The 27,326-nt window shown below is 43.2% G+C and overlaps 1 protein-coding gene and 1 non-coding gene across 2 annotated transcripts in view; both read right to left on the reverse strand.

Moving 5' to 3' along the window:
• Nucleotides 1–3,019: 3,019 nt before the first annotated feature.
• The window catches only part of Msh2 (mutS homolog 2), a 54,363-nt gene continuing 30,056 nt past the window's right edge, over nucleotides 3,020–27,326 (reverse strand). Inside the window, exons 9-16 of the mRNA XM_038319068.1 lie at nucleotides 17,307–17,430; nucleotides 16,132–16,282; nucleotides 14,758–14,855; nucleotides 11,092–11,337; nucleotides 9,748–9,952; nucleotides 7,258–7,505; nucleotides 5,860–6,035; nucleotides 3,020–3,408 (exon numbers count right to left, since the gene is read on the reverse strand). Of these exons, the coding sequence (XP_038174996.1) occupies nucleotides 3,241–3,408; nucleotides 5,860–6,035; nucleotides 7,258–7,505; nucleotides 9,748–9,952; nucleotides 11,092–11,337; nucleotides 14,758–14,855; nucleotides 16,132–16,282; nucleotides 17,307–17,430 (1,416 nt within the window). The 3' untranslated portion in view covers nucleotides 3,020–3,240. The remainder of the gene's footprint in view (nucleotides 3,409–5,859; nucleotides 6,036–7,257; nucleotides 7,506–9,747; nucleotides 9,953–11,091; nucleotides 11,338–14,757; nucleotides 14,856–16,131; nucleotides 16,283–17,306; nucleotides 17,431–27,326) is intronic.
• LOC119808518 lies at nucleotides 23,912–24,015 on the reverse strand. Its single transcript, XR_005284455.1, has one exon. It is a non-coding gene; the product is annotated as a U6 spliceosomal RNA (small nuclear RNA).

Genomic DNA, 27,326 nt, shown 5'->3' on the forward strand with positions numbered 1-27,326 from the left:
GACTAAATGTTTTCTTGGACTCAGTACCGGCTTCTCCGTCTCTTGTAGTCCTAACAACTAAAACCATCATAGCTGATTTCCATTTTCAACACGCTTCTGTACAGCAATCTAAAAACACCCTTTCGCAGCCATCTGAGGGATGAAAATATTTCAGCTCAGTTTAAAAATTGCTTTTCGAATTACGTAAAAATTTCTGGCTGAGCCAGGCATGGTGGCGCATGCCTTTAATCCCAGCATTCAAGAAGTGGATGGATCTCTAGGAGTTCAAGGACAGCCAGGGTTACATAGTGAGACCGTTGTAAAAACAAAACAAAACAAAAAAAGGCTCTACAGTTGGTCATGGCGTAATACTTGGGAGGTTGAGGCAGGAAGATCTAGAGTTCCAGGCCAGCCTGGAAGTTCTCGTCTCAAAATACAAGCCACACACGTATTTTGTCCAAGTTGGCCTTCTTCCCGAGCTTTTGGTATTCAAAAAAGGAAAAGCCAGCATCCATCAACGATGAAGAAAAAAGAGCACAGTAAACTATTTTAAAGGTTAGGCTTCATTTTCAATTTCTCTTCACACTAAGGTTTACATGTCTGAAACAAAACTGCACGACTGAACAGCGAAGAGAAAAGACCTGCAAAGTCATACTGGAGGGCGCGCTCTCTCCAGACGCCCTGGCCCAAAGGCCCACTCTGCCAGCATGGCGCTCGGGGCTCACTTGACCGTTTGTTTCTTTCGTTGCACCCTGCAGTGGGCACACTTCCACACTTCACTCAGGCATCCTACGCTGGTCTAGAGAGGTTGGTGCAATGGTTAGAAGCACTTGCTCTTCCAGAGGACCCAGCTCCCACCCACGTAGTGGTTCCTGTCTGGAGCTTGAGTCAGAGGATCCAACACCCTTGTCAGGACTCCATGGGCACCAGGCATGATGTGATGCAGACATCCATGCAGTAGAAACACAACACACACACACACAATAAACAAATGATAATGAATACATTTCATGTAAGTCAGGGCGAGTGCTCTTTTCTGTTTCAAGGTCTGTTGTTGCTCCTTTGTGGGCTGTAGCTAATCACCCTCTTTCAGGTAGCATGAACATTCTGATGTCCCCTGGGAAGAGGACATTTTAGATAGAATGCTAGGGCATGATTTTCATTTTACAAAGCTTATGCCCAGCAACAGTGCCCCCACATATCCTGACCAACAGTGGGCAATGCCACTTGGAACTAGTCACGTCTGGGGGAGGATGCAGGAGTTAACTTGGCATGGAATTCTGTGTCTGGTAATTATAACACTGGGGGAGGGAGTTTGATCTCGTAGCTCTGGCCTCACTATGTAGGACGGGCTGTGAACTCAGATCCACTTGCCTGTCCTCGTGTGCCACCACGACCAGCCGAAAACCCTTCTATGTTTACAGCTGTCTACTTACCTTGTCTTCTGGGAGAAGTGACCTTTATTGATATTGCTCAGATACCATGATTATCCATTCCACATTTATAACCCATTTATAACCTCACAAATGCTGAGCCCAAACCTCAGCCCCAGACCACTGCTTATCAAGTTATTTCTGGCAATGTACAAACAGACCAAGTATGAACCCCTGTGACTGGCTTCATACTCGGCATTTTTCGGACTCGCCCAATCTTACCCATGTATCACTGTTTCTCTTAACACAGACTAACATCAAACAGCCAGACCACATTTTATTGACACATTCACCCAGTGCTAGGACACTGGGACGGATTCCACTTTTGGCTACAGTGAGAAATGAAACTCTTGATGTTTGTATGCCAATTTTTGTTGTGATGTTTTTCTTTCTCTTAGACAGACACCCAGGACAGGAACCAGCTTTTTACTGCTTGGGGGACCTACCAGACTGCTTTTCCAAAGGGGTGGAACTTTTCCACTCCCACGGGTGTACAAGAGTTCCATCCCCCCCCCACGCCCTTGCCAATACTCACCTGACTCTAACCATCCCAACTCATAGTCAAGTGAATCAGTTTTTTTTAATTAAGAATTTTTAAAAATATTTATTTGTTATGTATATAATATTCTGTCTGTGTGTATGTCTGCAGGCCAGAAGAGGGCACCAGACTTCATTACAGATGGTTGTGAGCCACCATGTGGTTGCCGGGAATTGAACTCAGGACCATTGAAATAGCAGGCAATGCTCTTAACCACTGGGCCATCTCTGCAGCCCAAGAATTTTTAATACAATCTTTTCTCATTTTACATAGCTGTCCCTGTTCCCACTCCCTCCCTTCCTCCTGCTTCCTCTACCTTTCCCCCTCCCCACCTACCCATCTACTCCTCAGAAAGGGTAAGGATTCCCATGGGAGTCAACAAAGTCTGACACTTCACTTCGAGGCAGAACCAAGGCCCTCCCCATATCTAGGCTGAGCAAGGTATCCTTTCAGAGAGAATGTGCTCCAAGACGCCAGTTCAAGGACTCGGGGATAAATCCTGGTCCCACTGCCAGTGGCCCCATAGACTGTCCAGGCCATTCGCGTGGTTTTCACTCTGTCTCAGATCTGTCCCTTCTCACTGGCTTATCATCCATTACCATTTCTTGGGACAGACAGTTATGCAGATCCCTTGCCTATTTTGTTGTCAATCAGTTACATAGGAATTTTCTGAGGCAAGATTTCATTATGCAGACCAGGCTAGCCTCCAATTCTAGAGAGCCTTCTGCCTCTAACCCCCTCCCCCTCAACATACTAGAATTAAAGGTGTGCACCACCATGCTAGGCTTAAAATTATTATTATTTTGTTTTTCAAGACAGGGTTTCTCTGTGTAGCCCTGGCTGTCCTGGAACTCGCTCTGTGGACCAGGCTGGTCTTAAACTCCCAGAGTGCTGGGATTCAAGGTGTGCACTACCACCACCCGGCTTAATTTTTTTTTAATTATTATTATGTGTGTACAGATATTCATGGCCTCTGTTTTGAGATTCTTTTTTGTACAAAGCCTATAGGTAATATCAGTAGAGTAAATGTATACAAGTCATATTGCAAAGAAATACAAGGCACCACCAATTCTACAAACTACATGACTTTATAAAATTCACCATATTGCTTAAAGTTGCCCGTGCCCATTAGACCCAGTTACAGATCTCAACTTGAGAATATTTGAAAATGTTTTCAGGTAAAGTATCATTAAAAACTGGGTACACTGCTCTCCCAGTCCCGATGGTAAGCACAGCAGAGCAACACACGGGCGAGCTTATCCTTACTCTCTTCGTGCCGCTGGCGCTTTCTCATGTGACCTTTATTCGTGAAATGATTTCATTTACGAAACTATTATTCTTTGCGACCACCTCGGCTTTCAGCTGTTTCAACTTCAGCATGATACTCTCCTCCGACATGTCAGTAAAGGGCACTTGCTTCACCTTAGATAGGAACTCCACAATAATCTTCTCACCTTGCTGAAAAACATCCATGTCCCACCATCATTAAAACGTCTGTTTAAAGTCGCTTTCAGCAGTAATGAACTTTTTTCTTTTAAGATTTCTTCTTATTCACATGTCTGTATGACATACGTCCCTAAGTGTTCTTAGAGGCCAGAAGATGGTGTTGGGTCTCCTGGAGCTAGATTTATAGGTCATGACTCATGTGAGTGCTGGGAACCAAACTGGGGCCTCTGGAAAAGCAGCAAGCACTCTTCCTCCAGCCAGCCAGAGCAATGAACTCTTTAACTTTGATCTAAATGAACTACTCAATGTTTAGCAAACATTTTTATCATATTAAGTGGGCAAGCAATTCTTAGAATCACAAAACCCTTGGTTGTTATGAATGTCTCCAGCAAGTCATTAATAAGACATTTATACTTTTTGATTTTTGTTTATTTTTCAAAACAGGGTTTCTTTGTGTAGCCCTGGAAGTCCTGGAACTTGCTGTGAAGACCAGGCTGGCCTTGAACTCACAAAGATTCGCCTGCCTCTGCCTCCTGAATGCTGGGATTAAAGGCCTAGTGATATTTGATGATAAGGAATTGAGATTGAGTAGTTCTTCAAGTCCTCTGCTTTAACTGACATGGAATTTAATCTCAGGGAAAAAGAATTTAAGGATTATAAGGCACACTTTAGTATAAACCTGAAATTCTCTCTTACACGCACACATGTGCACACATGCATGTACACAGGATGTTTCCATTTCTATTTACTGCTCAATGTTGTACAAGGGACATGGTTGTTACTTTGAAGGCAAGCTCCTTAAGTCACACTCTCCATCTATAAAACGCAGCTATTATCAACATCATACATCTGTCCTGAGGAGCCAAGTGACTGACAGCAGGTCTGAAGGCAGGCGAGGCACTGTGTCATTTACTAGAGCTGGAGCGGCACACAGTGGCTACCAGACAGGCACCAGCAAGCATCTATAGGTAAGCGGCAGATGTCTCACTAGTAAGAAAGAAACCCTTCTCCACTAAAAATCACGTAGAAGGAGCTGGCAAGATGCCGCAGAGGGCAAAGGCAAGCCTGGCCACTTGAGTTTGATCTCTGAGACCTACATTGTAGAAGCTGAGAGCCAACCCTGTCAGCTGTCCCCTGACCTGCACACGTGTACCAGGGCACACACAATCTCTCTCTGTCTCCCTCACCACCATCCACCCCGCCCCAGGGGAATTCAAACTCCTGCACGTACTTTCTAAAAAACAAAGACAGTTTTTTTTTTTTTTTTTATCAGCAGTAAGAATTTGTCTCCTTTAGCTTTAAAACTTTTCAAAGCATATCTTATTAACAGAAGTACATGGTTTTGGTTTTCTTGGAAACCAGGAATTACATGGAGCAGATTGCCTGGTTCCAACCACCAGAATCTGTGAGTCTGATACATCAAGGGGAAGGTGGATTCAAAACCACTCCATGCTCAGGGTGGCAGCTTTCCACATTTAAAATTATGAGCAAGTTATGGTTTTCTTTTTTGTATAGCCACTATCTATCCCTAAAAAACCACGCTGGGTAAAAACTAAAGACATGCCAAGTCAGAGTCTCCCCAATATACAGCACTGTAGTGCTGCCAGGAGAGGCAGCAGCAGAGACAAGTCAGACATCAGCCACAGCACTGTGTGAGCATCTAAATCTGACCACCAACTCAGAAGGCTCAACACAAGAGCCACTCTGGGAACAAACACTTTGCCCACAAACAGCTCCTTAACAAGTCGGAGACACAGCCATTTCTCTTACTTGCTTAGATATATTCTAAACAAAATGAAGGGCAGGAACTCTTTCTGTTGTTTTATTTATTCAGTTTAGCTGGACATCTACGGCTGTAAAACTTAATCTAAACTAACATATAAATTAATTCTTCTTTATATTCCTTATTTCTATAATCAAATCTAGTACTTTGATTCTGGGGAGCAGTATGGTGAGACAGGACCTGGGGGGGGCAGTGTGGGGTGACAGGGGCTGGGGGGCAGTGTGGGGTGACAGGGGCTGGGGGGCAGTGTGGGGTGACAGGGGCTGGGGGGCAGTGCGGTGACAGGGGCTGGCTCCAGAGACTCCTTCTCCAGCTCCTGTACGTCCATCATACAAAGGATGACGGCACATTAAATAAAAAGAGAGAGAAAATCTGGGAGCCAGATATGGTTGTTCACATGTTTAATCCCAGCGCTCTGGAGGCAGAGGCAGGTGGGTCTTTGTGAGTTCTGGGTCAGCCCAGTCTAAACGGGGAATTCCAGCCAAAGCTATATGGTGAGACTCAAAAAACAAAACGACCCAAACAACAACCAACTCAGGTGATATTTTTGGTTATACTAAGAAATGAGAGTTAGTTAAGACCGATCAAAGAGCACTGAAATCCCACTAGGGGAAGGCCCAGCTCACTGTGGCCCCGGCATCTACAACAGAGGGGCAGTGACTAAAGCCCAGATGACCGACCTCTCTTTCCAGGCAGCGTCTCTTGGCGGCTGGCTCCATTTCATCGCGTCCCTGAGAGGTTCCAATGTTCTGAAACTCCTCAAGCTCCAGAGCTTTCTGTCTGGCACACTCTATTACATGCCGCGGGAAATTAGCAAGCTCAGCCACGTGAATCCCGAAACTCTGATCGCAGACACCTGCAGGACATGGGGTGGAAAGAAAGAGCAGTTATGCCAATGGAGTGTCCTTCCATTGCCCTGTTAGAAAATGTATTTCAGATTATTTTAAGTGCATCAGCCAAGCAGCTCAGGACACTCGGAGGAAACTTTCAATGACGTGATCCATATCCTCACTCTCACGGCGGCGCTGAGCGCACTCGCCGTGAGGAACAGTGAGCTCAGAGGCTCAGTGAGCTCAGAGGCTGTGCGGCTGCACTAAGGACGAGTGAGGCTACCACTACAAAGCTGCAGCGCCTCAATTATGCACCAACTGTTTGAAAAAACTAGGTCTACTTATTTATCTCACACACTACCTAAAGCCAGACTGCTCAGTTGGACGTAAACAAGATCTGCTAGCACACCCACAAGGGAGAACTTACTTCTCTTTCTGTAGCCACTTCTGTAGTGCACAGCACACAGATAACAAAAGCAGAACCAGAGTTTTATGCTGAATGCTAGATCTACTACAAACACTGTCTTCTCTAACAAATATCAATAATGCAAACACAGTAACTCAAAGTAATTCCTATTCAGCAAAAACAACAAAGAGGACAACATCAAGACTATGTGAGCAGTAACAAGAACAAAAACATGTTCATGGGAAGTCAAGTCAGACATGTGAGAAACCTTATTCTGGTGACTGGTGAAATAACCATCCACTATGATGAAGAAGCCTCCTGATGCCTCACGGGAGGTCAGCACCATGGAGGGGGGACCACACCCACCAGCTTTTCTAAACCTATGCCACAGCAGCAGATGAACACCACAGAGCCACTCCTACCACTGTCAGTGAATCTGACTCACCAGGTTCAAAAGAGCATGTTTCCAGAACACAACCTTAAAAACATCAAGAGCCAGAGAGGGCTCAGTGGTTAAAAGCATGGACAGCCCCTCCAGAGGACATGAATTCAGTTCTCAGCACAAGTCCCAATGCCAGCTGGAGGCCATCCAACCTCTCCTGGACTCTGTGCCTGTATTCATATGCACTAACCCATACACAGACAAGGCACACGCATACAGTTCAAAAGAACGTAGATCCTTTGAAAACAAATCATGTCAACAGCCTCTCTCCTCCACACACATACTTCAACCAACAGTAAATGTGTCCTTAAAAAACAACAATAACAATAGAGAATAAATAATGTGACAGATAGATACCCCTTTAGGCAGTAAGTTCCTGCCTCGAGTTGCGTGTGCCCACCTTTTTTAACTTGGTAAAGCATAGTTAAGGTTTCTTCACTCGTTAGTGCAGTAACGTGCAAATTATTCACGGTTGGTATCTGGCTGGCCAAAGCAGTAAGTTCATGAAAATGGGTTGCAAACATGCAAAAGGCACCAATCTTCGTTGCAATGTACTCCGATATAGCCCATGCTAATCCAAACCCATCGTAAGTCGATGTTCCTCTTCCCAGTTCATCAATGATTATTAAGGAATCTTTGGTTGCTGATCTGAAATGCACAATTACAGGACATAAAATGTAGTTTGAAGCCTGGTATGATGGCACACATCTTTAATCCTAGACTTTGGAGGCAGAGGCAGGCAGATCCCTGTGAGTTCAAGGCCAGCTTGGTCTACAGAGTTCCAGGACAGCCAGAGCTGTTGCACAGAGAAATTCTGTCTCAAAAAGCCACACACACACACACACACACACACACACACACACACACACACACACACACACACACACACAATGTAGCTCAGGGATCATCACAGAAGAGGGACGACAAAAAGGTCTTGGGTGTCTGCAGCAGAATACTGTTTGTTGAACACAGGATATAGCACACATGAAGCCACATCAGTGAGTTTGATATGTGTGTTATCTCTCCCCACACCCTCTCTCTCGGTTTTTGAGACAGGGTATGCCTTTGTAGTCCTGGCTACCCTACAGTTCATTATATAGACCAGGCTGGCCTCAAACTCACAGAGATCCGCCTGCCACTGCTTCCCAAGTGCTGGTGTTGGACCCTAGAGTCCAATCACAGAGGAGGAGTCGCCCCAAGAGACCATCTCTCACACCACAGCTGATGTAAAAGCATGAGGATTTTATTAATTCTGTCATGACAGGGTCTCTCAGCAGTCAGGAAGCCAAAAAGACCCCGAATAGCTGGTATAGGCTACTTTTAAAGGGGGGTGTCTGGGAGTTGTTCTTTGACTATTATGATTGGCTTATTCAAAAGGGCTATTACCAATAATTGGCTGGAGAGTGGTTGCCAGATCAGATGAGGTTAAGAGGTCACTTTGACCCCGTTTCCCAGGGACTGAGTCAAAACATACGTGTGTGGGTAACTGTTCAGGAACTGAGTCAACATTTAAAAAAAAAAAAAGCAAACTTTTTTAAAAAAATATTTATTTATTCATTATGTATACAATATTCTGTCTGTGTGTCTGCCTGCAGGCCAGAAGAGGGCACCAGACCCCATTACAGATGGTTGTGAGCCACCATGTGGTTGCTGGGAATTGAACTCAGGACCTTTGGAAGAGCAGGCAATGCTCTTAACCTCTGAGCCATCTCTTCAGTCCCTGAGTCAACATCTTAAAGGTTATCTTGCCCCAATTTTTGGAGAACATACGCGCATGCGTAGCTGTTAGGTCCTGGGTTCCCAGGGGGAAGGGGGGAGCATTACTGCTGAGACTGGGAGGGTTGAGAATTGTCAGCAATGGCTTCAGAATTGTCTTACAGTTTTACACTGGGATCAAAGGTGTGCACCACCACTCCCTATGTTTACCTCCTTTTCTGTCAAAAGCTGTCTCGTTTTCCTTTTTAAAGTTGTAGCTATAGATGTATTGATCAATTACCAAACCACTCATTAGTGTTAAACTGCAACCTCACAAAGTATTCTGGTACCCTTTAAAACAGCAGTAGGAAACACAGCAAACAAAACCATGACTGTAAAAACCATCAGGGAAGAAGTATTTTCACCATTAGAATGTTAAAGACTGGGCTGGAGAGGTGGCTCGGTGGTTAAGAGCACTGACTGCTCTTCCAGACGACCTGGGTTCAATTCCCAGCACCCTCATGGCAGTTTACAACTGTCCGTAACTCCAGTTCCAGGGGACCGGACACACATGGCAAAACAACATGCACATAACAAAAGAACTTTAAAGAAGAGACAGGATTTGAACAGAGGACAAGAAGGTTCTAGGTGTTGTGAACAGTGGAGGTGAAAGCAGAGGCGACCACTCGGAACAGTAAGAACTTAGTATTTATTTTATGTAGTGTATCTGTATGTGCTGGAGTGTATTATGTGCACCATGGGCACACAGGAACACATGCTGGCCAGAGGCTTTAGAGGTATTACCTCTGCAACCAGAGTTACAGACTCTGAGCCACCAGCTCCTCCACAAGAGCAGTAAGTACTCGTAACTGGAGAGCCATCTCTCTGGTCCAAGAACTTTGTTTTTAAAAGACTACAAGCTGCTTTCCCTGTTCTGTTTTTGGACACTTGCTATGGAGCCCAAGCTAGACTCAAGCAACCAAGATTGAGTCACTCCTTGTCTCCGGATTAGCCAGGACAGCAGGCGTCCCAGCTCCAATCGCCCTTTTAAGACCACATAAAGTGCATACAGCTCACAGGCAAACAATCGCTAAACTAAGAATGCCTATCTCGTTTACAGATGAATCCATAAATGTACATCACACAGAATGGGGCCACGCGTCTCCATTTTCGGGGGATAAGGACACACACATACCTGAGAATAGACGCAGTCTCCAGCATTTCAGCCATGAATGTGGAGACACCTTTTAGCTGACTGTCACCAGCCCCAACTCGAGCCAGGATGCAATCCAAAATGGATACCTCTGCTGACTCACATGGCACAAAACATCCAATTTGGGCCATGAGTACAATCACCCCAGTTTGACGAATATATGTGGATTTACCTCCCATGTTGGGACCTATAAAATGAATTATATCAAAAAGCAAGACTTTTGATTTCTTTCACTAACAAGACACTAGTAGTTCAAAACTATAACTGAAGATTACTTAAGTCAATGATACCCAAAGCAGACACAAAAGTCATCAAGAACACATGCACAAAGATGCTGTCCACAGCCTTCAAACGCAATGTTCTTACCGTTTCTACTAACAAGCCTACACAAGCCCTGTAACAGGAGAGAGCTCACGAAATATACAGCTAACCTGGAGTCTGACTGCAGCAAATAAATCTACATCTATTACCGTGGCTAAAGATTCCGGCAGACTAATTTAATGATGTCAAGAGTAGACCCAACTGATAGTCAATAGTATTTGTCATTAATAGTGGGCTAGTAATGAATGATCGGCCTGGGTAAACTCCTCATATCACTTAAACTCCATGCCACACAACCCTTTTTTTGGCAAATGTACGGTTTCCTTGTTTGGGTTAGGTTACATAACTGAAATGCCCACTTAGGGAGGTGACAGGCTGGAGTCATCACTTGCCCAGTACCTGTGGTACTCTTCCTTCCCTACTGCTTTCTAGACTCCGGATCTAGTTACTCTCTCTCCAGACAGCTCAGCTCCATTCTAGATGGAGCTACCACAAGCTTTTCCAGCAAACAGGTCCAATCTTGCACACACTGATTATGGTAAGGTTTGTGGGTGAAACAACGTTTCTTTTAAATGCTCTGAACAACTGAAACGGAAGGTTTCTATTGGAACAATATTGTCTCCTAAACTTTAGTCACCCCATAGTTTTCCTTCTAATCAGAATCTGAAAGTATTACCAACCCAAGAATGCACTCTTTCTCTAACGTCAGAGACAGAGACTTCCTTCATCATTTATAACACATTATTTCCATTCCAATGCTTTAAAGAAGTGTCAACTCTTCACACAAAGCCCCCAAAAATAGGTTTTTGGTTTGTGACTTTTCTCCCCTCCTTAAAGAAATTTTACCAGCGGGGTATTGGTGACTCACGCCTTTAATCCCAGCACTCAGGAGGCAGAGGAAGGTGGATTTCTGTGAGTTCGAAGCCATAGAACTGTGTTCCAGGACAGTCAGGCTACACAAAGAAACCTTTCCTTGAAAAACAAAAACAGTAACAAAAACCTTACCGGTGATTATGTGAAACATCTGGGCATCCTTTTCAAAGTGCACATCGTTCGGGATAAATGCAACTTCATCTTGGACTTCAACACAAGCATGCCTGGAGGCTTTCAGTGTAATCCTTCCTTTTCCTTTCTCCAAGATGACCGGCCGTACATAAGGAATGGGTGCTGCATTTGAGACGTGCGCAAAGCTGACTACGGCATCTAACTGAGCTAACACGTCATTGAGCGTCTGCATTGGCTCTACGTAGCCTGTGAAAACACGAAACAGGACTATCAAACAGCAAAGATACACTCTCGAATGAAAGTTTAGCTGAAGACCATTTAAAAAATTGACAAGTTTGCTATAATGAAATGAGCCTGAAACTTGGGGCTAGAGAATTGGCTCAGCAGTGAAGACCACCGGCTGCTCTTCCAGAGGACCCAGGTTCAATCCCCAGCACCCCCATGGCAGCTCACAACTGCCTGTAACTCCAGTTCCAGAGGACCTGACACCTTCACACACACACATGCAGACGAAACACCAATGCACATGAAATAAATAAATAAATCTTAAACAAAAGTCTGAAACTCAATGTAGTGTCAAATGTTTTTCTAGCCTTACGTTCCCCTAAATGCTGGGAAACTTAGGAAAGCCACGATGATGGTGTTAGGATCACCACAAGAAATGTGCCAGCCACTGTAAGAATATTAGCTGAGTTTCAATTGTTCAACTGGTACGCAGAGGATTTCTCCGTAATTTGACCCCTGATAGCCATTTAGCACACGTTTAAGTTCCCACTCTGCCACTGCACTAGAACTAAAAGCCATCACACACAACTCCCTAGCATGGGCTAGGAAACAGACGTGAAGACAGTAATGACCAAAATTTCAGAATGGATTCTAAATGCTAATGGAGTGGCTGACAGAGCAAATCCACATATCTCATAGCCTATCATGTGATTCAATCCGCATATCTCATAACCTATCATGTGACTCAATCCAAATATCTCATAACCATGTGATTACCAAGGGCAGTGCTTTTGGAGAGTCCAGGAAAAAGCTCATCTTTAAGAATACATAAGATTTTCTGTTTAAATGGCTGGAAATTTGCTTCAATTTTTTTCTTTTTTGATTATGCTCTTACTAGGCCAGGCTGGCTGGCTTTGAACTCGAAGATCTGCCTGCTTCTGTCTCCCGAGTTATGAAATTAACTTGTCTGTAGTTGTGCACACCTTTAATCCCAGTACTCGGAAAGCAGAGGCAGGAGAATCTTTGCAAGTTCAAGGCCAACTTGGTCTACAGAACGAGTTTCAGAACAGTCAGGGCTGTTAAACAAAGAAATCCTGTCTTGGAAAAACAAAAACAAAACAACAAAAAAAGAGCATGTGCCACCATGCCCCAACATTACATTTTTTTATTATCTTGTTCTACACAAAAGTAATGTTTTGGTGATAATTAACTTAAAAATGGCCAAATAAAATAATCATCTCATATTATAAAATTATACTCCTGCTTTGTTGTTTGGAAGGAAATGAAAGTGTCACACTGTATTATCAGAAAGCAGTAAGAACCTCTAAAAATTAATTAACCATTAATGTAGAACTTACTAAAATACACTTAATTTGAAGTGGTAGAAACAAAGCCAGGGCTTTGTGCGTGTTAGACGAGCTCTTTATAGCTGTGCTACACTCCCACTCCATATTATTATTTTAAACTTGTTAAGATTTCAACCACACTGGGGCTGAGGAGGTGGCTTTGTGGTCGAGAACAACGGCTGCTCCAGCAGAGGACCTGAGTTCAGTGCCCAGCACTCACACAGGGCAGCACACTGTCTACAACTCCATTTCCAGGGGTCCTAATGCCCTCTTCCAGCCACTGCAGACACCTGCATGCATGGGTTGAATAGGGCTGTAATCTCAACACTTGGGAGGCAAGAGGGTAGCCTGCAATGTATAAACTATTTCAAACTTTACACTATCTTAAAAATATCTTTAAACTATTTTAAAACAAAATAAAATTTTTATAATTAAAAAATAGGCATTTATTATTGTGTGAGCATGCATGTGCACACACGATCCACTGCACACATCTGGACATCAGAGGACAACTTCTGGCGTCTTTCCTCCCACCGTGTGGGGCCTAGGGATCAAACCCAGGTCACACAGCCTCAAGCAAGCACCTTTATCCTCTAAGCCATTTCACAAACCCAATAATTTTTGCAAAAGCATCTTTTCTCAACTTTGAGGCTAGCCTGGGTCAAAAACTGAACCCACAGAAAGGGACAGGAAAGGAAAAAGGAAATCTAAAACTGTCCACCACATTTTAAAGAAGTCGGGCTGGTGGCAAATGATACGGAGCCCCAGATTCAGAGACTAAAACCAGGCCTTTCCCAGCCAGGTGAAGAACAGCTTCTGTTTCATTTTGGAGGAAGACTCACAGCTGAAATAAACAGTATCTATAGTGCTCTTCAAAATGCAAATTAGATTCAAGAACACAAATCAACTTAATTACTGTGCTTCAGTTACCTGATATCATCAAGCAAGAATATAATCTTCATAAACCACCCCATTCATTTCTGCACCAATATATGCAGCATATTAAAATAAACCTTAAGCTGTTTCTTTTGCTTTATTATAAACACACAAAAAGTAAAACAACTTACAGAATTAAATATGTATACAGTCTTTCAAGATTCATCACTCCTAAACAATTCAGTACACAGCCCTCAGAAAAAACATTTTCCTGTTTTTCCATCCCGCCGTAAGTATGCGCTAGACCACGATGGTGTCACAGTATCTTATAGTAGTGTTCCCATTGCCCAGCTATTCTCAACTGCCCCTCTGGGCCTTTGACTCAGTTAGACTGTCCTTTCAGGTCTCCCTTAATCTTGAACAGAGCCTGTTTGTCCCTTTTATGACCCTTGAAAGAACCATTTGTAAAGAGTCCACAAGTGACAAAGATGGCCCCACAATCCAGATCTCCCACAGCTGCTGCTGTTAGCACTCACCTCCTGGATATTTCTGCAAAGCTTATGTCTAAACCCTTCAAACTAACACACATCACCACCCACCAAACACTAAACACAGACTCACGCCATTCCCTAGGCAGGTAACACAGAGCAAGTCACACTGTCCCTTCAAATAAAAAAATACCACCCCCAATGGCATAACAGGACTATGAAAATCTATGAAACAGCACACAGAATTCCCAACAGCTGGTCTTATATAACCTGTATTCACTTTTCAGTGATATTCATTTCCATACCCTATGGTGTGAACCTCCAGACAGATTTAACACAAACATTGTATAGTGGCTCACACCTTCAATCTCAGCCCTCGAAAGGACACTTCAGCTAGGGAGTTACGAGACGAGCTGTGACCGGCGATACTGCCTTAAAAAATAAGTAAGAGCCAGGGAGATGGCTGAGCAGAAAAACGCCTGCCACCAAGCCTGACCACCTGATCACTAGAGTTCAGTCCCTGGACCCACACAGCAGGAGAGAGAACGAACTCCGCAAGTTGTCCTCTGGCCTCCACAAGCACACATGCATCTACAATACAGATTAAATAAACATAACAATAAAAAATGAAAACATAAGCAAAACGATCTTCAAACGTCCTGATGCTTTTCTATTAAAAAAAGAAGAAAAAAACGTGATATTGAAAGCATTCAATGCTCTATTAAGTTTACCTGAAGATATATTGACGATTTCTTTAACAATGGCATTCTGGGCCTCCTCATATTCGCCTTTATTTTTAGTATATTCTTCATTTAAAGAAGACAGTGCACTGCAAATCAAAACATGGCATTATTAAAAATATCAAAATGTTTGTCAGAAGTAATGTGCATTACGCAAAATATATTCATATTTGTCTATGAAGCATCTGAACAATGAAAATTAAAACTGGAAATACAAGTAGAAAAATGGGCAACCAAGCAGGGTGTTGGAATGCACACCTTTAATCTCAGCACCCAAAATGCACAGACAGGAGGATCTCTGTGAGTTTAAGGCCAGCTTGGTCTACATAGTAAGCTCCTTCCTGAACAGGCTACACAAAGAAACCCTGTCTTGAATATCCAATAAAAAATAAAAAAGCAAAAAACGAAAAACTTTTTACCTATGAATAAGTCTATCCAAAACTTCCTAAGATCAGTTAAAAAAAAAAAAAAAGAAAAAAAATTGTTCTTTTTCAGCAGCAAACATAAAATAGCTATAATATACAGTGAACAGCCCCAGTAATGCAGTTAAATATCTCCCTTCACTAATGTATACATTCAGCTGAAATATCAGATTTTTTTTTTATTTCTACTTGGTAAACGATACTGAGACTTTCCTAGAAAAATAGACAGATAAGGAGCCAGAGAAATGGCTCAGCATTTAAGAGCGCTTGCTGCTCTACTAGGACCAGAGTTAACTCTTAGCACCTACGTTAGGCAGTTCATAGTCACCTAACACTCCAGCTCCAGAGGACCCAAGGCCCCTGGATCCTTATGTACATACCCATTTGCAGTCACACATACCAAAATATAACTTAAAAAAAAAGATATAAACCTTTTTTTAAAAAAAAAAGAAAAATGGACAAAAATAAAGCAGAACACAAGAGGAACTAGCTCAATGGACACAGAAACATTAATTAATTATTTGACCTATCTGGATTTTTTTTTTTTTGGTTTTTCGAGACAGGGTTTCTCTGCAGCTTTTTTTTTTTTTTTTTTTTTTTTTAGAGCCTGTCCTGGAAGCTATCTGGATTTTTTAGAAAATGATGAGACAGCTGGGGGAAACAGTCTGTTTCTGTTGCTTTGGGTAGGATCTCATTCATCACTTGAACTCACTGCGATCCCCCAGCCGTTGTGGAACTGGGACTCCAGACACAAGCAGGCCTCCTAGCTAGCAGAGCTGACTATATGATAAGCTTCTTGGAAGAAAGCAAAGCTTGACTCTTAGTTTTTGTTTAAAAAAAGTGAACAATAAAAGTAAAAAATAAAAACTCTTTGTCAAAAACATTCAATTTTATCAGAACCCATCAACTACCAAAAGCTTGAGAGAACATCGTGTTCTCGGACCTGTTGGTGAACTTAACCCCGTTCTTCTGAATATCCACTGTGCTGAAGTTCTTATTGTTGCGAAGGACTTTTTCTTCCTTGCAGGTAACACGAAAATAATATCCAAACTGTGCGCTGGAATCCAACTTAATCTGTTTGCTAGGGTCCAATCCTTTATGATCAGAAAGAGCAATTAGGTCATAAACACATACTCTTTTCAGTGTAGATGGTCAAAGTCACTGCATCTGAATGCAACACACTTATGACAGGGCAAGACACCGGAAATTATCATCTCACTGGGAAAGATGCGAATCCCACTTCCCTGGGAAACCATGCAAAATATACCTATGGAATCCGAACCTTTCTTACGAATGCTGGCCTCTAACATGGAAGATGCTCTTTATATGGGTAAACCCACCCAAGGGGGCAGAGGACCAGTCGTGGGCAGCACACAGCTCCAGATGTTGGATGCCAATGGAAATGGTTATGGTACAGTCTGTGCTTAAGGAGTTTTACACAGGGCTTCTTTTTCACATTGGCTTATTTTCACATGCGTGTGTGTGTGGAACTGTGTCACACAGTTCGTGTGCTAAGGTCAGTGGACAAACTATGGAAGTCAGTTTTCCTTTCCATCATGTGGGTCCCAGGACAGCCATCAGGCTGCTTGGTGGTTTAGTGTCTTTAACCACTAAGCTACCATCCCAGGCCAGGCTTCTCTAACCAAAGAATGTTTGAAAATTGGGGTAGAACTGAAAGTGGCCAAATGCAATTTCTAAACAAAACTGCGGCTGGACAACCGAAGTCTAGAACCAGGATTTATTCTTGTTAAGCAGAGTAAATTTCACAGAGCAAGCAAACTTTATGTATGGAAGATTTGTAAAATTTTCTATCATGGCCTCTGCTCATAATTTTTCTCAAAGTGATTATTAAACCACACTAAAAACCAAAAATACTATACAGAAATTTGTTGGCTGAAGAACAGCAACTGAATTTAATAGCAACAACGATGGACAGATCTCATCTGCAGAGATGGGACAGCAGAGAGCCGTGCGCAGATAAAACTAGGGTTAATAACAGAATTTTAGAATGTTCCAATGTCCAACAGTTACCATGTGCCATCAGCAAGTGCTCTCGCGGGGTGGCAATGCAAAGGATTCGGGCACCAGTGTGAACACTTTAAGAATGATCATTCTTACCAAGCTCCCGGGCTGCGCTTATTAGCACAGACTGCATCTTCTTCTCCAGGCTGTCCATCACGTCCCTTAGTTCACTCAGGTTAGGATCAAACGAGGGCTTTACAAGAAACTCATGGTTTTCCACCTACAAACAGAAAAGGAGTCGCCGAGTCATACAAACAAAGGGGTGAAGACGGATTTTAAGAAGCATTCCATTTCTTCCACCTACGTAAAGGTGCTAATAGTGTGACTGGCCACCCCTGAGTCACTCAGACAACACTGAGAACCTTCTACTCATTAACATTTTAATAGCTTAAGAGTTCCAGAAACACAGGAATTACCCGTATGAAACAGCTACATAACAAGATGCACACACACCCAATGTTGCCCTTCCTACTAAAGAATGTTCAATATTCAGAACCATCATCAAATTGCAGCCTTTCCCAAACCAAAGATCAGAAGAATCTCAAATAACAGTTCTAACTCGGCACAGCACCCCATTCCCAATCACCCACAACGACCACGCTTAGGAAACCGTTATCTAGCGAGTGCAGGCAAGATGACTCAGTGGGTAAGAGAATTGCTACACGTTACAGGCCAAGCCTGGAGACCTGAGCGCCGCTCCTGGATTCCACTCAAAGGCTGACCTCTGACCAGCACATTTGTGCTGCCCTCCCACAGATAAATACTCCCCCTCCCCAACCTTTACACTTGCCAGGTATGGTGGCACTGGTCTTTATTCCTAACACTCAGAAGGCAGAGACAGGAAGCTCTCTGTGAGTTCAAAGCCAGCTCGGTCTACACAGTGAGCTCCAGGCCAGACAAAGTTTCATAGTGAAACTCTATCTCAAAAAAATTAAAAACCGGTTTTCTTCAAATTGAAGTTCAGCTGCGGCACTAGAGGAATGACTCAGTTATAAGAACACATTCTGAGTCCCCAGCCCCGTGTGTGTGCCTATAACCCGAGGCAGGGCCAGCAGCAGCCCTGGAGCTCATCGACATATATACCACACCATACACACAAAATCAGTCAGATACAGTGCAGCTGGACATGGCAGGGCACACCTGTGATGGAGGGCAGTCTGGCTAAACGAGACCCCGGCTCAAAACAAGTCCCCAAAGTTCATCCAGATTTCATTATTTTAAAACACATTTTTGGGGTGGGGAGAGAGTGAACGCTGGGTCAAACCCAGTCACGGCATTCTTAAACACCGTTGTTGTAAGCTGCTCCTACATTACTTCTTTGGAGACTGAGTCTCACTGTGGAGCTCTGCTTGCCTCTGCTCCAGAGGTCTGGGATTAAGGGTGTGCACCACCATGCCTGGCTTTTGCACCTATTATTAACTAACAAGAAGCTGTAATGAAAAATGACTATAATTTATAAGAGCAAAGACATACATGAAACTGTCAAGTCTTTATTATGAGAGACCTTTATAAAGGCAATTTGTTTGAAGATTAAGTGGAACTGGTTTCAAGTGATGGGCCCCATGGAAACAGGCACTTAAATCAGATGCTAAGAGCTCGTCAACCCTAATGACTGTTCTTTTTTAAAAAACAAATGACTAAAATTTCAACAAATAAAATTATAAAGGAACATTTTAAAGAGCAGTCTATCTGTACCAGGCATTAAAATTATTAAATAGACAATTATACATAAAAGCTTAATAGGAGAGTGAGTCAATTTTCTAAAACAAGATGACAAAAACATATTCACTAAATAAGACTGAAACAAATTGCTCCTAATTATTATCCACTTAATCAGAGCACAGCTTCACATTCCTAAAGTGAACTACATAAGAAATAAAAATCAAATTAGAGAAAGCTAGCAGAAAATAGATAAAATATTTAAAATAAAATGTTTCAACTATATAAAATACTAAAAGCTAAAATTCTGAAGACATGTTTTTAAAGATGAAAGATAATTCTATAGTTTTACCAAAAATATAAAAACATAAAGGATAAAATTCCTTTTTGTCAAGGCGGGTCTTTGCACATTATGTATTAAGGTCATTAAGTGAGCATGCATAAGCACCTAAAATGAGCAGCAAAGTAAGGGAGAGGGAATCGCTGTGATACGGAGTAACTGTCCAAGCTCCCGCTGCGCAGCAACCCACCTCAGCTTTTCCTCCCATCTCAGCTTCTCCTCCCACCTCAGCTTCTCCTCCCACCTCCTGCCCCTGCCCCCACCCTGAACAAGAAACCGCAGCAGACACCACACTCTGCTGAGAGCGGACGCTGGGAGACTGCTTTCAAAAGGGGCAGGGCAGCAGCTGGGCAGCACTCAGGAGACAGAAGCAGGCAGATCGCTGAGTTTGAGGCCAACCTGGTCTACATACAGATCAAGTTCTAGGGCAGCCAGGGCTACAAGGAGAAACTGTGATGGAGCAGCTCGGCCGGGGTATTGGGACGTATGGGACAGGGTCTCAGGAATAGGTGGGTAAGGAGTCGGTGAATGACAGACACAAGACTCAAAGGAATTGCATCTGAATGCATCTTTATTAGGCATGAGACTTATCCTTTTTATAGAAAAAAATTGTTTAACTGCATGTATTTTTTTATGTGATACAGATTATTTTTAGAATCATTATATCAGATACACGAGAATAGAATTTCATTAGACAGATGTCCCCAGTGTGAGTCTGTGGTTGGTCATGCTAGACATGGCTTGGCATTAGTTTTGATATAAATCTTTATTTAGGTTATGAGTTTATGACATTTTGAGCTGCGGGCAAGCAGTCTATAGTTTTTTTAAATTTTTGTAATCTATATAGAAGAACTTTTTTCCGTATTTTTAACTCCTTTTTAAACTTTCCCCAAAACCAATCTCATGGATTATAGGCATCATCTCTCTCTTTTATTCTTATTCCATCTTTGTTGAATCTGTCTTAATTGTTCAATTAAGTTTGCCTTTTGTTCTTTATTTACTAAGCACCAGATTAAAGCTGGAAACCCTTTTTCCTTGAATGTTAACCCATCTTCCTCCATCAGCATCATATACTCCTGTATATGGCCATGGCTCATCAGTAGACTCTGGAAACTTAAACACACTGTCTTCCCTTCCAGAAGAAACCAAACTGTATTCCTTAGAACATAAGCAGGTAATGCCAAAAAATGCAAGGGCTCCAATGCAGGAAGCACAGCACATACACGTTCTCCGTGGGCACTCGTCCTTGAAGCTCGTGCCACAGCCTACGTGAGAGATCACGCAGACTCTGCAGGGGGTGGCGTGACAAGAAATCTTGTCTTGGAAAAACAAAACAAAACAAAACAAAAAACAAACAAACAAACCCAAAAGTTTGGAGAGATGGTTCAAGATTGTTCAGAGGTTAAGAGGTTAAGAGCACTGGCTGCTCTTCCAGAGGTCCTGAGTTCAATTCTCAGCAACCACATGATGGCTCACAACCATCTGTATATAAAATAAAATCTGGTGACCTCTTCTGGCCTGCAGGCAGAACACTGTATAAATAATAAAATACACTAAGACTCAGGGCATTTGTTACTCTCTTTGACACTGCAATTCTACCCCTGGAAATTCAATCTACGGAAACAATGAAAGAGAAGCAAAAATAAACATAAACAGCTAGATAAAATCTCCATACAGCTATCTACAGCACCACTTGAAGATACAATATCTGCATAATACTTTATCAATAGAGCAGAGTATCAATAGTCATTTACACACATGATGATGATTATTCAGAAATAAGTACCAACACTTATGAGAATGACAGGGGATAGACAGACCCAGCTGTAGGGAATTAGTGATTGATGTGGGAGGGCCCAGCCCACTGTGCTGGGCAGGTGGTCCTGGGTTCTAGAAAAAGATGGGCTGAGCAAGTCATAGCAAGCAAGCCAGTAAGCAGCCCCCTCCATGGCATCAGCTCCTGCCTCCAAGATGCTACCCTACCTGAGTCCCTGTCCTGCCTTCCTTTGATGATGAAGCTCCCCAAGTGGCTTTGGTCATGGTGTTTCACCACAGCGATACAGCCCTGACTAACACTCAGCATCGAGCAGAGTGAAGGCAGAAGCCCTCTACCAATAATGGAGTCTGGATGACAACGACCTACAATGTATGCCGGCAAACAAAACCATGTGAGCTGCTGGCTTTTTTTCACTGCCCCTGCTGCTATTGTGGTCGAAATGATCTTTTTTAGTAAAACATATAACTGAGATCAAAAATAATCTTTCCTAGCTTCCCTCAGAACCAGGTGTGGGGTTCTGAATCAATCCAGGCCAAGAGAATGTGAGCAAAAGCCATGTATTCCATTTCCAAAATAAAAGACACATTGACGGGCTGGAAAGACGGTGAGTCCCCTTGCATCTGAAGACAGACACAAGCTCAGCAGTGGTGGGGCCGCAAGACAGGAGCCAGGTCCTGCCACAGGGGTGCAGTCTGCCCCACTAGGCGGTGCTGACGCCCTCATCTCAGCACGGCACCACCACTCCGCCACTGTTCAAGCCACCCCTACTCACACTGTTCCTATTTTCAGTCACCGCTAAATCTTCACCCGAATAAACCTGGACGCCCAGGCCGAGAGGAAAGCTTGAAAGCTTCTCTGGGGATGGGCATGGTGGTACGTGCCTTTAGTCACTCTCGGGAGTACAGGTAGGCAACTCGGGGCGGGTGACTTCAAGGAAATCAGGGAAGATATATACAATTCATACAAAATCCAGCTAAATACAAATTTACCATCTACACTCGTGAAATGCATGAAGAAAAAGCCAACAGGACAACCATGTACACACACACATGCACACACACATACACACGCCAACACACACACACACGTACAGAGATTCAACAGGAAACAGTGTACAGCCTAAGATCCAAGACCCAAAGAAGGCTACAGGCACCACTGCGGGCAGAGAGTGTCAACAGAGCATCTACAATGCACTTCCCCAACACCAAACACACACTTTAATTAACTTCAGATAAGGAAAATTAAATATTAAGACATTCAGGGCAACGGTGAGAAAGCAGCTACTACTTGAGATGATAGGAAGCTAAACTGAACTGGAACACTAACCATTGGACGGAAAAACTGCTGGACTAAACACATCTCTGGCAAGGGAAGAGACAGCCCAGCATGCTCCAGCAGAAGTCCAGAAATGAGAAGGAGGAACAGTGTTCAACATATGACAGCTGTGTGGCTTAGTTTCTCACCTCGACACAAGTGTGCGTCATCTGAGGGAACCGTGATGAGAAAAGGCCCTCTTCAGGATGGGCCTGTAGGTGAGCCTGGTTTAGTCTGGAGCACCCACATCAGATAACTCACAGCCACCTGTAGCGTGCGTGGTCAGCCGGCAATGGGAAATAACCAAACTAGCCTTGTCCGAAATAATCAGCTTTAATAAAGGAAGGAAATGGGAGAAACTTACAGAGCCAGGGCTCCAGCGAAGAGCAGGGAACCAAGAGAGAGGAGCTTACCCAACCACGGATCTTTTAAAGGTATTCTGTGCCCTGGAGAGGCCATGCCCCTCAGGCAAGGGATTGGTCAGCTACCCCATCAGCCACCTACTTCTAACTCCATTTCTAGGGGATGGAAAGCCCTCTTCCGGCCTCCTCAAGCACCTGCATGCACATGTCACATAGAATTCAGACACACATGTATACCTAAATTAAGTAAATACATGTATTTTTAAAATAAGACTTGTATCCAAAAAAAAAAAAAAGCTGGGTGGTGGTGTTGGACGCCTTTAACCCCAGCCCTCAGGAGGCAGGGGCAGGTGGATCTCTGTAAATTCAAGGCCAGCCTGGTCTACAAGAGCTAGTTCCAGGACAGGTACCAAAGCTACAGAGAAACCCTGTTTCGAAAAATCAAAATCATAATAAATAAGATTTGTACAAATTGTCCTCTAATTTCCACATGCATACTATGACGTGCTTTTTGTGTGCACGCGTGTGTGTGAATAAATGTAATATAAAGAAAGAGAATGAAAGAAACCTCTGGGTGTACAGAAATAACATCTGGAACAAAACCTACGATCAGTAAGACAAATCACAGCACAGTATACTTACGGCAACTAAGGGAGAACTACAAACCTGGGACCATGTACCTAAAGGACCCTTAAATTCAGGAGTGAAAAGCAGATTTTCAAGCAAATAAAAAAGCCTGAGTAGCAGACTCTCAGAAACCGATGGCTCTATACACCAGCTCCCAGCGTCAAACCCAGAAATCCCAATCAACGCAAAAGTAAGACCAGGGCTGTGTACACACCTGTAACCCACACCGTGGGCTAAAGCAGCAGCCTACAGTCAGCCTGAGCTGCACTGTGGGACTATTCCAGGGAGACAATGGGTAAGGAAGAACCAAAAAAACAATCTGATGCAAATTCAAAGATTAGGGAAACTACAAAATATGTCAGTAGGCTAAAATGCTACCGAAGGGGCACAGTGGGGCTACAGTCCCAGCTCAGTGGTGGAGTTTGTCTAGTGTGTATTTATTTACACAGGACCCTGGACACAGCAGCCAGCACTGCCCAACAGAAGAGCATGCTAACTCTAGAAACAATATCGAGGCAGAAGCTTTGTAACTTAAACCCTAAAGATTCACAAAGGCAGAGAAATCCTTTTTTTTTTTTTTTTACACAAGCAGTCAGAAACTTTGGGTTTTGTTTCCAAGCTTATAAATATGGAACGCTTCCTGAACCTGCACCCCATCCTTGCACAGGAGCCACGCTAATCTCTGTATCATTCCAATTTTAGTATATGTGTTACCAAAGTGACCACATAGGGGAAATTCTTTATCATGCGATAGACCAAGCTATCTTTTCTATTACACAAAATCAAATCCAAGACAAAAATTATCACTCAAGATGTCATACCTAAATAACAATGAAAGTTCAACTGGTAAGAAACCCACATTAAGCCAGACGGTGGTGGCACACACCTTTAATCCCAGCACTTGGGAGGCAGAGACAGGCGGATCTCTGTGAATTCGAGGCCAGCCTGGTCTGTTCTTACAAGAGCTAGTTCCAGGACAGGCTCTAAAGCTACAGAGAAACCCTGTCTCGAAACCTCCCCCCCCCAAAAAAATAACAAAAAAGGAAAGAAAAACAAACCCACATTACTTTCCCCAAAGCTAGAAACATGCTCGATCTTGAGCGGGTAAAGAACGTTTGAAAATGGGCACAGATCAAGCACAGATCAGCATTCTTCTAAATAACTGGTAATGGAAATAAACCAAAACGAGTAAATCATCCCTTCCTAAACCTGAGGAATGCATTCAGTTAAACAGAAACATTGAAGGGAAGTAAAATGTCAAACACTTAATAAACCTCCAGACACGCCAAGCCCACTCCCCCACCACACAAATAAAAGGGGACTGGAGAAATGGCTCAGTGGCTCAGAGTACTCGCTGTCTTCCAGAGTTCCCAGTAACCACAGCAGGTGGCTCGCAACCACCGGTAACTCTAGCTCCAAGGGATCCATGTCCTCTTCTGACTTCCCTGGACACCTGCACACACAACACACTCGAAGTAAAACAACAACAACAAGAAGAGGGCACAGAATCGGCAACGCTTGAAAACAATGAAATAGAAAGACGACTCAGAAGAATTCAAGCCTTAAGTTCTCCAAACACCTGAACTCCAGGGAGAGGGACAACACATCTTCAACAAGTACAGCAGCATCTTTAAAAATAACCACTGGGGTCAGGAAGACAGCTCAGAAAGCAAAGGTGCTTGTGGCCGAGCCTGACACCCTGAGTTTGAGCTGCAGGACACACATGAAAACTAATTCCCTCAAATTGTCCTCTGATGTCTACACGTGCGCACACACACACACACACACACACACACACACACACACTATATATATATATATATATATATATATATATATATATATATATAGAGAGAGAGAGAGAGAGAGAGAGAGAGAGAGAGAGAGAATAATTAGCTAAGTAATAAGGTCAAGCCAGTAAACATTCTAGCACGGACACAAGGGGTGCATGATGCTCCTCTACAGACTCGGAGGGAAGGGAAAGTCATTTGTCTTCTGGACTGTGGCCTTTGGTAGGTTGCCACTGGATGGCGCCACACTCACGAGCATGCAGGCAGGACTAACTAGATAGTCATTGGAAAAATGAAGAAGACATGACAGTGGAAAGACTTGGGTTGCATTATGTTTAAGATAAATAGTATACATGGTCAAAATTGTCAAAAAAATCTTAAAAGAACTGATATAATTCACTAAAACACCAATAAAGGAAAAGTGTTTAGTTCTGTGAAAAATCAACGCCTTCTTGGAATCTTGGCTTAGGATAATTTTGATCTACATTTATTTCAAAAGTAGGAAAAAAAGAGGACTTATGGAAAGCAGCCACAGAAACACTTAGAAAGCTGGCGGGGAGGGGGCACAGCATACTGAGTAAATGAAGCCTCCTTCATCACATGAACTCAGAGCACAGCTGGAAAACAGTGAGGCTTTCAAAGATTAGATAGGAAAGTTGAAGAGTCCCTAGAGGATTTCTCAAAGTGGTTCTAAAAATGTAATTTAAATGCCGAAAATCATTACAAATATCTGTGTTAACGGTTAAAGCTTGAATTTGCCTTATAACCTGGGATAAGGTTAGAGGCGTGGACGTGGACACTAGGTACGCTCTCGAGTGCAAACCGTGAGCGCCTCCAGTTACAGTGACCGGGCACAACAGTCCTCACCCCCTCTGGAGGAAGCCAACATTGTAAGCAACCATGCTTAGCGCAGGCAATAATCACCATTACTCCACACAACCACTGCTTCAAACAGCCCCATCATGGTGCATGGCAGGGCTCAGGATGCTGGCTCACCAGCTCCTGGGAACCATTTTAGGGCCAAAAAGGAAACTGGCTTTGATTAAATTAAAATTATAGAGTTCATGAAACCAGGGTTTCATTGGATCTAGCAATTCTAATTAAAATCTATCCTATCTTAGCCTTTTTAAACTATAATTGCTATTTTACTCTTTTTAGAATACGCTCTCACACCTGCATACACACATAAATACAAATAACAAACATAACCTAACACAACCAAAATAAATCAAGATCACATAGGTAAATTATTAACTCAAATAAGTCTACAAGTACTAAGAACCATAGACTAACAATTTAGCCAACCAAATCATTACCTGCATTACCTGGATATCAATAATTTGAGTACAAATTTCTTGCATGGTCAAATAATTGGAAATTTAGCTTAGGTCTTGGAGGGGGGGGATCTGTAGCTTTGGAGCCTGTTCTGGAACTCACTCTGTACACCAGGCTGGCCTTGAACTCAGAGATCCGCCTGCCTCTGCCTCCTCAGTGCTGGGATTAAAGACGTGCGCCAGCACTGCCCAAGTTTTTTTTTTTTTATTTTGTGTTTGAGGTTTTTATTTTTAAGTTTAGAAAAGTTTCAAGAGGGATAGTGCGTTGCACGCCTGTACTCCCAGCACTTAAAATGGGAGGCCAGGAGGACTGCCTTGAGTTGGAGACCAGCCTTGGCCAGCGGGACATAAGATTCTGTCTCAAAACACCCAAAGAAGGGCTGGAGAGATCATCAGTGGTTAAGAGCACCTGACGCTCTTACAGAGGATCCAGACTCGGGTCCCAGCACCTCACGGCAACTCACAACCATCTGCATTTAGTTCAGGTGATCAGATGACCTCTCTGGCTCCTGTGAGGGCCAGAATATACAGTGCAGACATGCATGCTGGCAAACACACACACAACACAAATAAGTCTTAAAAACAAAACAAAACAACCACTTATGCACATTTTAAGCACAAATTAACCTCACCTCCCAAAAACAACTTCTCTACAAGAAAAACAGTAAAGTTTTTGTTTACCCCAACTTCTACTTTTTTACATTATAGTCCACACTGCGCCTAAACTCAAACACCATGGCCAACTTCCCCAGCAACTAAAATCCCTTCTATCTTAGAATTAAAATGTAATTCGTTGAACATTCGGGGTCACTTAGGACCCTAACTTCTTTCAGTAGTGCACCCTTTAATCCTGCACTGAGCCGAGGCAGGGGACAGAGTGGCCCGTGCCCGCCCACACTCAACAGCCACTGCC

Source organism: Arvicola amphibius, chromosome 2, assembly GCF_903992535.2.
Source record: "Arvicola amphibius chromosome 2, mArvAmp1.2, whole genome shotgun sequence".
Classification (NCBI taxonomy): domain Eukaryota; kingdom Metazoa; phylum Chordata; class Mammalia; order Rodentia; family Cricetidae; genus Arvicola; species Arvicola amphibius.